The 13,101-nt window shown below is 37.8% G+C and overlaps 1 protein-coding gene across 1 annotated transcript in view; it reads left to right on the top strand.

The window, feature by feature from the left end:
• LOC136860113 (probable sodium/potassium/calcium exchanger CG1090) overlaps window positions 1–13,101 on the top strand; it is a 383,477-nt gene that overhangs the window by 277,887 nt on the left and 92,489 nt on the right. The window contains exon 4 of the mRNA XM_067138736.2: window positions 6,216–6,504. Within this exon, the coding sequence (XP_066994837.2) occupies window positions 6,216–6,504 (289 nt within the window). The remainder of the gene's footprint in view (window positions 1–6,215; window positions 6,505–13,101) is intronic.

The following is a 13,101-nucleotide window of genomic DNA, read 5'->3' on the forward strand; positions in this document are numbered from 1 at the left end:
CTTCTGGGCTGCGAACATCGGAGCGTAAGTCGTGAGTGAATGTTGTATGTGTGTGTATTGAGTGAGAGGTTAATGCTTGTGGCCGCGAATGGGTGTGTAAGTGGATTTGAGTTGTGCTTCTGTGTGTGCTGTGCTGTTTGGATGGGCCGGGTTCGTAGTCCAGGGGCCTATGGCCAGTTGAAGGCCGTTTCCTTTCTTTAATGTTAATGTTTAATATTACTTTCTAGTACTACTTGTTTCCATTATATTTTCTGGGGAAAATGGATCTTCTGTTCTCTCTTGTATGTAAGAGGCCAATAGGAGTTTATTGGTTTACTTTTGAAAGAGTGCTTCAGTTATAATGTTGTACATATGTTGTTGTCAGTGAATAAAAGACGGATGGATGTACAGATGGAAAGCTCCCTAACCTCGGTCCACCTAGCTTCCTCTCTGGGCATGTTCCTATTTTCCTAGGCCCTAATGCTAGCACCTTCTCAAGCTGATTCAGAAAGTGATGGAACCAACCAGAGGGAAAAATATCCTGGTTGTGGTGCTGATAAAACCAGATGAGCTCTATAGAGAAACTGAAGTAATAGATGGTATTAGTGATCATGAAGCTGTTTTTGTCATAGTTAAAAACAAATGTGATAGAAAGGAAGGTCTTAAAAGCAGGACTATTAGGCAGTATCATATGGCTGATAAAGCAGGCATGAGGCAGTTTCTAAAAAGTAACTATGATCGGTAGAGAACGGTAAATAAAAATGTAAACAGACTCTGGGATGGGTTTAAAGCAATTGTTGAGGAATGCAAAAACAGGTTTGTACCTTTAAGGGTGGTAAGGAATGGTAAAGACTCACCTTATTATAATAGACAAATAAAGTGACTAAGAAGGAGGTGCAGACTGGAAAAAATAGAGTTAGAAGTGGTTGTGGAAGTAAGGAGAAATTGAAGGAACTTACTAGAAAATTGCATCTAGCAAAGAAGGCAGCTAAGGATAACATGATGGCAAGCATAATTGGCAGTCATACAAATTTTAGTGAAAAATGGAAGGGTATGTAAAGGTATTTTAAGACAGAAACAGGTTCCAAGAAGGACATTCCAGGAATAATTAATGAACAAGGTGAGTGTGTATGTGAGGATCTCCAAAAGGCAGAAGTATTCAGCCATCAGTATGTAAAGATTATTGGTTACAAGGATAATGTCCAGATAGAGGAGGAGACTAAGGCTAAAGAAGTATTAAAATTTACATATGATAACAATGACATTTACAATAAGGTACAAAAGTTGAAAACTAGAAAAGCGGCTGGAATTGATCAGATTTCTGGGGATATACTAAAGGCAATGGGTTGGGATATAGTACCATATCTGAAGTACTTATTTGATTATTGTTTGGTCGGAGGAGCTATACCAGATGAATGGAGAGTTGCTATAGTAGCCCCTGTGTATAAACGAAAGGGTGATAGACATAAAGCTGAAAATTACAGGCCAGTCAGTTTGACATGCATTGTATGTAAGCTTTGGGAAGGCATTCTTTCTGATTACATTAGACATGTTTGTGAAATTAATAACTGGTTTGAAAGAAGGCAATTTGGTTTTAAGAAAGGTCATTCCACTGAAGCTCAACTTGTAGGATTCCAGCAAGATATAGCAGATATCTTGGATTCTGGAGGTCAAATGGACTGTATCGCGATTGACCTGTCTAAAGCATTTGATAGGGTGGATCATGGGAGATTACTGGCAAAAATGAGTGCAATTGGACTAGACAAAAGAGTGACTGAATGGGTTGCTATATTTATAGCAAATAGATCTCAGAGAGTTAGAGTAGGTGAAGTTTTGTCTGACCCTGTAATAGTTGAGAGAGGAATTCCTCAAGGCAGTATTATCGGACCTTTATATTTTCTTATATATATATGATATGAGTAAAGGAGTGGAATCGGAGGTAAGGCTTTTTGCGGATGATGTTATTCTCTATAGGGTGATAAATAAGTTACAAGATTGTGAGCAACTGCAACGTTACCTCGAAAATGTTGTGAGATGGACAGTAGGCAATGGTATGTTGATAAACGGGGTTAAAAGTCAGGTTGTGAGATTCACAAATAGGAAAAGTCCTCTCAGTTTTAATTACTGTGTTGATGGGGTGAAAGTTCCTTTTGGGAATCATTGTAATTATCTAGGTGTTAATATAAGGAAAGATCTTCATTGGGGTAATCACATAAATGGTATTGTAAATAAAGAGTACAGATCTCTGCACATGGTTATGAGGGTATTTAGGGGTTGTAGTAAGGATGTAAAGGAGAGTGCATATAAATCTCTGGTAAGACCCCAACTAGAGTATGGTTTCAGTGTATGGGATCCTCACCAGGATTATCTGATTCAAGAACTGGAAAAAATCCAAAGAAAAGCAGCTCGATTTGTTCTGGGTGATTTCCAACAAAAGAGTAGCGTTACAAAAATGTTGCAAAGTTTGGGCTGGGAAGAATTGGGAGAAAGAAGAAGAGCAGCCTGACTAAGTGGTATGTTCCGAGCTGCCAGCGGAGAGCTGGCGTGGGAGGACATCATTAAATGAATAAGTTTGAGTGTCATTTATAAAAGTAGGAAAGATCGCAACATGAAGATAAAGTTGGAATTCAAGAGGACAAATTGGGGCAAATATTCATTTATAGGAAGGGGAGTTAGGGATTGGAATAACTTACCAAGGGAGATGTTCAATAAATTTCCAATTTCTTTGAAATCATTTAGGAAAAGGCTAGGAAGGCAACAGATAGGGAATCTGCCACCTGGGCAACTGCCCTAAATGTGGATTGGTAGTGATTGATTGATTGATTGATTGATTGATTGATTGATTGATTGATTGATTGATTGATTGATTGATTGATTGATTGATTGATTGATTGATTGATTGATTGATTGATTGATTGATTGATTGATTGATTGATTGATTGATTGATTGATTGATTGATTGATTGATTGATTGATTGATTGATTGATTGATTGATTGATTGATTGATTGATTGATTGATTGATTGATTGATTGATTGATTGATTGATTGATTGATTGATTGATTGATTGATTGATTGATTGATTGATTGATTGATTGATTGATTGATTGATTGATTGATTGATTGATTGATTGATTGATTGATTGATTGATTGATTGATTGATTGATTGATTGATTGATTGATTGATTGATTGATTGATTGATTGATTGATTGATTGATTGATTGATTGATTGATTTATTTATTTATTTATTTATTTATTTATTTATTTATTTATTTATTTATTTATTTATTTATTTATTTATTTATTTATTTATTTATTTATTTATTTATTTATTTATTTATTTATTTATTTATTTATTTATTTATTTTCTGGCATGGTATTCATAACTTATCTGAAAGATGGGCAAAGTGTGTAGAAGCTGACATCCAATATTTTAAATAAGCAAAAAATGTATTTCCTTTGAAAATTACGTGTTTTCATTACCACAAAAACCAGCAAAAACTTATGCATACACCTGGTAATATAGTTTCCTTGCAAACTTTGTATTATGCGGGAGGGAGGGAATGTTGGTGATTTCCTTATGACTAGTGTTCAGTAAAGTAATCGTAATTTTAATTTTACTGTTTATTGTATAAAATAAATTGTAATTGAGTAAAATATTTCTCTGGTAACTGAAACTCAACCCAATCACTTTTTTCTTGTACTCTCCCATCACTACCCATTGTACAGCATTGCGGTATATCAATCAATCAATCAATCAATCAATCAATCAATCAATCAATCAATCAATCAATCAATCAATCAATCAATCAATCAATCAATCAATCAATCAATCAATCAATCAATCAATCAATCCAATCAATCAATCAGTGATATGCATTTAGGGCAGTTGCCCAGGTGGCAGATTCCCTATCAACAGTTTACCTCATACGGTATTTAAATTTATTCATAATTGTTTACCTAGCTTTTTCTTACATACAGTATTTCTAACAAACTTGGAAATTTATTGAACATTTCCCTTGATAATTTATTCCAATCCCTTACTCCTTGTCCTATAAATGAATATTTGCCCGAATTTGTCCTCTTGAATTCTAACTTTATATTGTAATCCTCTCTACTTTTAAAAGCTCCACTCAAACTTACTCTTCTACTTATGTCACTCAACACCAGCTCATCACTGACAGCTCGAAACATTACACATAGTATGCTAAGTTGCATATAGACTTATGTCTTCCCAGCCCACAATTGGCAACATTTTAGTAACCATCAGGTTCTGTAAAACTAATAATACTACTCAGATAAGTAGCATGTTTTCCACTTCACGAACTTGACATCTAAGTTCTGCTCTCCAACACAGCCTCTACTGCCTGGATCCAGGCTTTTAGGACCTATGCCAAGCATCAATAAACTAGTCTATTTGATACAAACAATAAGATGAAGTCACATGTATTTATTAAGGCACTAATTAATGAACATGCACTTGAAATTGAGAAAAAGAGAAGCCCAATATTACCAATATATACAAACAAATAATTAAAAGATTGTAGCGCAGGGCCCGTGAACACTCATCAATTAACATAGGCATACACAGGGTAAAGGATACAAGGTTGATGGCACAACTTACGGACTCTGATTCTTATTGTTATTGAAGTTTTAAGATTATAAGGGGGAATTTCTAACACCGGAAATTCTCTCTTGAAATCACTCTTATGATTTACGTTGTTGAACATTATTAATCTCATTTAAGTTTATTCTCATTGACTTTCTTTCTTTCTTGTTTACCACAAAATCCGTGGTTATTCTCCATTTCCAAGACAATGTCCCTGGTGCAAAGCTTATTTTGAAGCGGGGCAGACATAGCGCCACATGGATTAAAATAAAAGGGCAATGAATAGGGATAAGGAAAAAAGTTTACGTCTACCTGGAACATTTGATTTAACGATAACAAAATGTCTTCCTACAAAAGAAAAGGAAAGTAATGCACCAGCACACAAAACTAAAGTATTTACAACAGAAAAGTAAATACTAACAAGGCGAGATGTTTATACAGTCGTTCAGCACTCAACCACACAAGCTGAGAAGCACAAGAGAGGATGGGACAAAATCAGGGAGACCAGAAAGTTACCATATTCAGTACGCAAATAGTCCGCATGTAATTAGAGCATCAAATTAACTAGCTCTTCGAATCTTCAAAAATGTCACTTAAATTCCATACAAATACACATTTTTCTGTGGCAAGTAAACGAACACAGTCAGGGTTCACAATACCTTACCTCACCAGAATGGGTTGGCAGATATGCAGTGGAGCAAGGAAAACGTCTCTGCAGAAGGTCAATAGCAAAGTAAAAGTAACAGAGATAAAACCAAATATCACTAAAATATCTTGTGTTGTCTAGATTCTAGATACAAGGCATACTGAAAAGGCATAAACGAAAACAAGGATACTGCCACTTAGAATTGGCTGGCAGTATAAGAAAAGGAAGAATAAAATTGAAATGACTAAAACACATTAGGTAAAGGAAAGCAAAAGGAAACAATGTATCAAGTCATCACACCCGTCAAGACCCCACAGAGATGAGAAGGAAAAAAACTTGACTCTTGCATGAGGTTAAGATGCAACTAAACATAAATTATGAACTTTCCACCTGGAAGTTCATAATGCTTATTATAGGAAACACAATCTTCAATCGGGATTGTAAAAAATTGAGAAGCAAATGAACAAAATCACAGTATAGAGTAGAATGTTCATGCAGGAAATCAAAGATATACTGTACTAAAAGAGATGACAGAGATCATAAGATCAATCACACTGCCATCTGTTGAGACCATCATATCAAAGTCCTATGGTATTAATAATACAGAACAGATAGTAAAGAGTCAAGAAGAGGTTTCTTGCCTCATGACTAATCACTTCAATGACTCACTCAGGACTGTCTCAAGACTGACTGACTCTCCCAGCTTTGGTCTGTGTATAGGCCAGCGGAAGATTCTCTCAGTTTTCACTTACAGATCATTCTGGGTGGTCCCCTCTATTGTTAGCCAGCTTTCAGCATCTTCTAAGGAACTTGGCCAACAATTTGCCAGGGCCATTGGTTTCCTCACTTACACTGTTGCCCTTGCACCCTCTGCCATCATTGTCACAATATTAATAATTCACTATTGTTTAGTATCATATTATGTTTAATGTAATAAAGATTTATTGTAATAAATTTTCACTTCTTTTACTTTTTTAGAGCTCAAGTTATCTCCAGATGTAGCTGGGGCCACGTTTATGGCCGCAGGTTCTTCGGCTCCTGAGCTAGCCACTGTGGTGATCGGCGTGTTCTTTGCTAAAGATGACATTGGTGTGAGCGGGGTAATTGGCTCTGCCGTGTTCAACATCATGTTTGTGATATCCATCTGTGCCCTCTGTGCTGGAACGGTATCGTACCTCAACTGGTGGCCCCTCGTACGAGACTGTTTCTTCTATGCTATATCTATCCTAGTGATGCTCTTCACTATCTACAATGAGAAGATCTCCTGGTAAGTCACAAACAGTGTCCAGTCCTTGGGAAGTAGCAGAACTCCAAGCTCATGAAATGTTAGAATGCTTTTATAACCAAGTTTTGAATGTTTCATTCACAAGACAATTTCACTGAAAATTAGAACAATGAGACCAGATTGCTCAGTTGGAGTTGTATCAGTCAAATTACATGTGTATTAGTCATTTAGCATATGGATTCCAGTGCTGGAAGTGTCTGAGGACATCTTCGGCTCACCTGGTACAGGTCTTTTTATTTGACATCCATGGGCGACCTGTGCGTCTGGGTGTAATATGAGTATGGTAATGAAGTAGGGAGAGAGTGAAGCCCAGTGTTGGTACATAGCCTAATCCTGTCGAATAATACCAAGGGGTTTGTTCAATGCTTAATGCCTCCATCTGATGGACAAATCACCATCAACAGCATCATATGCTCTCGCTCCATAGGAACACTGCAGAGAGGTTTGGAATTGAATTCAGGCTTTTGACATGCAATCTAGTGATTAGAAATTGTATCCCACCACCTCCCCTACCCTGCCAGCCAAAATTCTGACTTCCCATTTGCAGATGATGCCACAATCTGGAGTGAAAGAGAACAGGAATTAGAAGAGAGACTGCAAAGTTGGAGTGATGACTATATGAGCCATCAGCAAGACAAAGATGGTGGTGATGGTGCTGCAGAAGGCATTTTGGGTTTAGGAAAGGTTATTCCAGTGTCTCAGTGTTATTCCTTGAGGTAGTTGGTGTTTTCCCTTTCATTTCGACTGGGTTGAGGAGGTGTTGGAAATATTCCTTCCATCTATCTTGGATCCCTTCTTTATCTCCCAAAAGCTGTCCATTTCTGTCCTTACACATGTTTGTTCTGCCTTGAATCCTTCTTTCACTTCCTTAACTTCTCTGTAAGCCATGTAGCTATTATCTTCTTTAAATTCCTCCACTATTCTAGCCATTTTCTCATTTAATTTTTTTCTCTTCTTTCTTCAACATACATTCTTTACTTCTTTATTCTGGTTTTCAACCTCTTGTTTCTTCACCCTTGTTGGTCTCTCTAGGTATGCTTTATATGCTTTATCTCTTTCTTCTATGGCTTTTTGGCATTCCTCATCAAACCATTCCTTTGTGCTCCTTTTGGGTACAATGTCTAGTGTGTCCTTTGCCACGGCCTTAACACTTTCCTTCAGAGCAATCCATTTGGTCTTGACTGTTGCTGTTTGGTCCTTATTATATTTCTCTACCAGCACTTCTGCCATTCTTTTCCCATATCTTTCTGATACTTCCTTATTCTTCAGTTCACTAGTATTGTACTTTTCTATCCTACTCATTCCTTCCTTTCTTGTTTTCATAATGCGGCACCTTAAGATTGCCTTAACTAGAAAGTGGTCAGAGCCACAACTTGTTCCTCTGAATGATCTGACATCCATGATATTGGATGCCCATCTTTTCTCCAACATTACATGGTCTAATTTGATTACAGGTCTTTCCATCCGGCGATATCCATGTTTGCTTGTGTACCTCTTTATGAGGGAAACAAGTTGACATCACTTTCATGTTTCTGCTGGTAGCAAGGTCATGCAATCTCTGTCCATTATCATTAGTATTGTTGTATAAACTATGGATCCCTGTTATTCCTTGATATATCTCCTCCTTCCCAATTTGTGCATTTAGGTCTCCTATTATCATCTTAGCATCATTTGATGGTATTGAATCTAGCACTTGTTCCAGTTCAGCATATAACTGATCCTTGACTATCTGTTCCTTGTCTTCCGTTGGTGCATATACATTTACGATTGTTAAGTTATAGAATCGCATTTTAACACGCAGTGTTGTCAATCTTTCATTTACTGCCAAAAACTGTAATACATCATCTTTGGCTTGTTTTTGTACTATAAATGCTACTCCTCCTTCTTGTACATTCCTTGACTTCCCACTACTGAATTTATTGTGTGGGTTTTGGTGTCCCAGATCTCATCTCTTCCTGACCATCTAGTTTCTTGTATGGCTACTATGTCCACTTTGTTGACTTCTAGTTTCTGCATCAGTACTTTCAGTGCTCCGGCTCATAGAAGTGTGCGTACATTCCACGTACCAATTGCGTAGTCCATTGCCTTTAGCTTAGCTCATCGTCTATTAAATCCACCATTCCGAGGCATATTCTGGGGCTTCGTAAGGTTGTTAGCCTTGCTCCAACCCCCAGCAATCCTGGAGGACCGATGTTTTCTGTTAGGGTTGTCTCCCTTGGCTGATTGGTCCTTATTTAAGCGTTGGGAACTCGCTTTCTGCCCTTACATGACTTAGCCGTGTACCTTAAAGAATGTACCCATTGCCCAGAGGCCACGGTGTGGACGTGCATGTATCAGACTTGGTAGGAATAAATGGCATTTCCTGTGTTTTGCTAGTGCACTCCCATCAGCAAGAAGTGCACCCACAGGACCACATACTACCCCTTCGACTCCCTCATATAAAGGAATATTTGCCACAACTTTTCCTCTTGAATTCCAATTTGATCTTCATATTATGATCCTTCCTACTTTTGAAAACTCTATTCATGCTTACAGGATTTATCTGCTAATATTTATTGAAGTGACTGTCAAGGCTGGCTGTGGAAAGAGCCATTTGTTGTATCACATGGTGGTGCTTCCAGTGTGAGAGAATCAGCCATCTAGGAAGAGTCCTAGTCCATTGCCCAGGGGATGCACGGATGTAAAGAAATTAAAAAACACATCCTATGGGCAGGCTTCTCTCGAGTCCGCTTCTGTCATTTGATGAGAGATACGATTGAGAAATGGGATGAAAAAAGTGTTGAAATCTGAAGCCCAGCCTCTATATGGCTATCAGCCAGCACAGCCAAGATTAAAATCGAGGAATAGTTTCCTCAAGTTAACAGAAGCTCCAACAGGGATCGATCCTGAGTTAAGTGACGTGCAAGGTACAAGAATAAATTGGATTGGTTCACACCAAACGAGACTTTTCCTCCTGGTAATGCAGAGAAATGGTGAACATGGAAATCACTCAACAGGCTACATTCGGGTGTTACATGGTGCAAGAACAATCTTCAGAAGTGATGTTACCATGTTGAGACAGTGACGTAGAGACGAGCAGACAACTCCTTGCCTGCTCCAGTGCAGACTGTATTCCTCTACACGACCAATGAAGGACCTCCTAGGTGCAACACCAGATCAGTGACAGTTTTATAAGGATTGTCTAATGTATATTTTGTAAATATTTATACTATTTTAATTTATAATACCCTCCAAAAACTCATGCTAGAAATAGGAGTCCAAATATCCTTAGAGAAGTCCGGCACTGTGGTGTAGGAGGCAGCATGTCCGCCTGTCACCCAGCGGCCCCAGGTTCGATTCCCGGCTGGGTCAGGGGTTTTTGATTGTAAATCATCAATATCCCTGGCCTGGGGACTGGATGTTTGTGTCGTCCTTAACGTTCCTTTCCTCATATTCAACATTCTACACTTCCTCCATTCCAATTACACGCAGGTTCATATCACATGTTGCAAGTAGGGCCCAAACAAATAGCATTTTTTAAAAATCCTTAGAGAAAATTGAGGTCATGCCTGTGAAAAGTTAACATAGTTCTACAGTTTAAATATCTTGGAGAAATCATCACACACAACTTAAACAAGAAAGAAACCTGGCCGATGTATAATAAGAAATGCCTGTCAATAGATACTTAAGATCCAACACTATAAAACTGTAACTCTCCCAGAAGCCACTTATGCTTCTGAAACCCTGTTCCAAGTTATAAACAAAAGAAGAACTGATCAGCTCTTCAAAACTGAAAGAAGAATCATCAGAACTTAAATAAATAAATTAAATAAATAAATAAATAAATAAACAAACAAACAAACAAACAAACAAACAAACAAATACCAGGTTGAAGGAATCTGGAGAATAATTCCTAATGAAACTGTCTATAAAGAGATTGACCAAATTACTAGTACAATGGGGAAGAAAAGAATCTTGTATTTTTTTTTTCACATCTTGTGACTGCCAGGAAACCAGATTTTACAACAATTAGTGATGAGAAATCTTGGGAAGAAGACAGGAGGATATTGGATCCACAAAATTCAGCAAGATCTCAAAGCAGTTGGAGTCAAGATAGCAGTTGCAGAGGGCAAAAAATAAAATTAACAACCTTCTTAGGGCTCATACATTTTCAGCAGAAATGACACACAGGAGGGTTATAGTTAAGAGTCTTGCACAGATATCCATGATGTTAGTAACTTGGCAGATGCAAACTGTACCCCAGTGCAGATAATTTTACTGACAATTTCTAAATAATGAAGTTTATTAATTTTCACTCAGGTATACTCTTATTTTTGCTTGTGGTTAGGCAACCCTTGACAGTGGTATGGGAGAATGGTGATATACAAAGAGCCTTGAGACCATACAGCTGTAAATCTGACCGTAGCCTAACTGGCTCCTGTGCATAATTAATGTGAGGAGGAAACAAAGGTCAATACATTGGTAGTTGTTGCAAGAGAAAATCTCTCATAAACCTGTGGTTGTGGGGGGTCTGGTGCCAGGTATCAGACATACTGTATTATGTTAACAGATCTATCCATTCAAATACCTTGGGTGTAATATACTGTAGTTAAATATTTACAAAATCTGCAGATAACCATTTGCAGATGCAGATAAAGGAAGTGCGGATGCAGAGTGGATGCGGATAACATTTTTTATATCCACACAGGGCTCTAGCTATAGTGATTTCAGATTAATTGAGAAAATTACAATTGGAACAAATGAAAATGTTTAGGGCAGATCACAAGAACCTAATAGTACAACCTTCAGAAAGAAAGTGAATGTGGAATGACTCAAGTGGTCCAATGAAGCCAATAAAGTTGCTGCTGCTGATGATGATGAAGACGACGACAATGATGATGATGACATTAAGCATGAGTGTGTCACGAGTCACCGATGTCTCGTACCGTACTTCGCTAAGGCACGTGTGACATCCTATGGAAGTAGTTCTGCGGGCCATCGGTGGATGGCAAAAGTATATTACTTCGAAATAATGAGATTGGCAGCTGCAAGTCATGTCAAGTTCTCACATTCCTCAGCGGAGGTGTGTGTGCGCGTGTGCGCGTGTGCGCAGGCGTGCGTGTGCGTGTGCGCAGGCGTGCGTTTGCGCGTGCGTGTGTGTGTCCACCAGCGCTTGGTTTAGGGGCAATGATCATTGAGGTCCACGAGTCACCCGTGCCTTGCGTAGCACAGAACAGAGCATTAACATCCCTTTCTACTTGTTGGTAAAGGTTGATTTACATGAGCATATATGCATTTTTAGACAAACAATAAATGAACATATTTATTTGCTTTATAATAAAGGCACTGCATATAAAATTTAAAATAATACTGTTCTCTATTTGAACCCAATTGTCTATTTCTTTTCACTGATCTTGAAATTCCCTAAACTATTTAAACTCGTGATCTCACTAATTTTGTTATTATACAATGGCAATTTTTATTTTGAACACAGTAAGTTCAATTTCACCATTTATTAACCTTATTTAAACATCCATTCTGCAATTGTATCTTTGTTGGACTTGAAAGCAAAGAAATGTCCCCCCAACTAGTTGCTGGCAAGAAGGAGGTAAGTTCAGTGGTTGATCCGTCACCTTTTAGCTTCTAAACCAGTTACTGCAATTCCTCAGTACTGAGATGGAATGGTTATACCGCCATGACTTGGTCCCCAGAGCCTTGTCTGTAAAAGCAGGTTACTGCACCATGGGCAGGTGAGGTTGAGATTTGGGTAGGAGAGGTTATGGAATGCACATCACTACCCCTTAACAGGGGACTCAGAATTTGGGATGAAAACATCAAAGAAATTATCAAAGACAAACAGAAGGCCTACAGGAAGTACTTATTTACCAAGAAAGATGAGGATAAAATAGAATACCAGTACCACAGAAAGTGAGCAATCATGAAGAGAGAAGTGCACAAAGACCACAGGAAGAACTGGGAAGAATTTATATCCCATTTAGAAAATGACATAATCAGAGCTGAACCGAAGACTTACAAAATTTTGAAAAATTTAAATAGGGGAACTAAAGACACACTCAGAATCAATACAATCTCTTGCAACACTTGGTCAAATCATTTTCAAAATATATGGTCATAGAATGTCTCACCTATTTAGACACTTCACTCAGACAATCCACACATCAAATGGCAGAACTAGATGCAGTCCTGAAAACACTAAAGTGCAATAAAACACCTGGGGAAGATGGCTTAAATTTAGAGTTATTCAAATATTCATGCAAATCTTTCCAAGAAAGATTCACCCAGTTCCTAAATAGAATTTAGAAAGGAGAAGATCCACCTGAAAACTGGAATAAAGCAATAGTTATACCCATTTTCAAGAAAGGTGACAAAAATGCTTGTTAAAACTACAGAGGCATATGTTTATTAAATTCTGGGTATAAAATATATGCCAACATCATTAAAAATAAACCGTATAAACACTATGAGAACATTGAGAGAGGAACAATTCGGCTTCAGAAAGTGAAGATCTTGCTGCGATGGCTATTTCACAATGGAAATCCTTCCAGAAAAACAAGGAATTTAATGTAGAAACACATATTG

This window comes from Anabrus simplex, chromosome 1, assembly GCF_040414725.1.
Source record: "Anabrus simplex isolate iqAnaSimp1 chromosome 1, ASM4041472v1, whole genome shotgun sequence".
Lineage (NCBI taxonomy): Eukaryota > Metazoa > Arthropoda > Insecta > Orthoptera > Tettigoniidae > Anabrus > Anabrus simplex.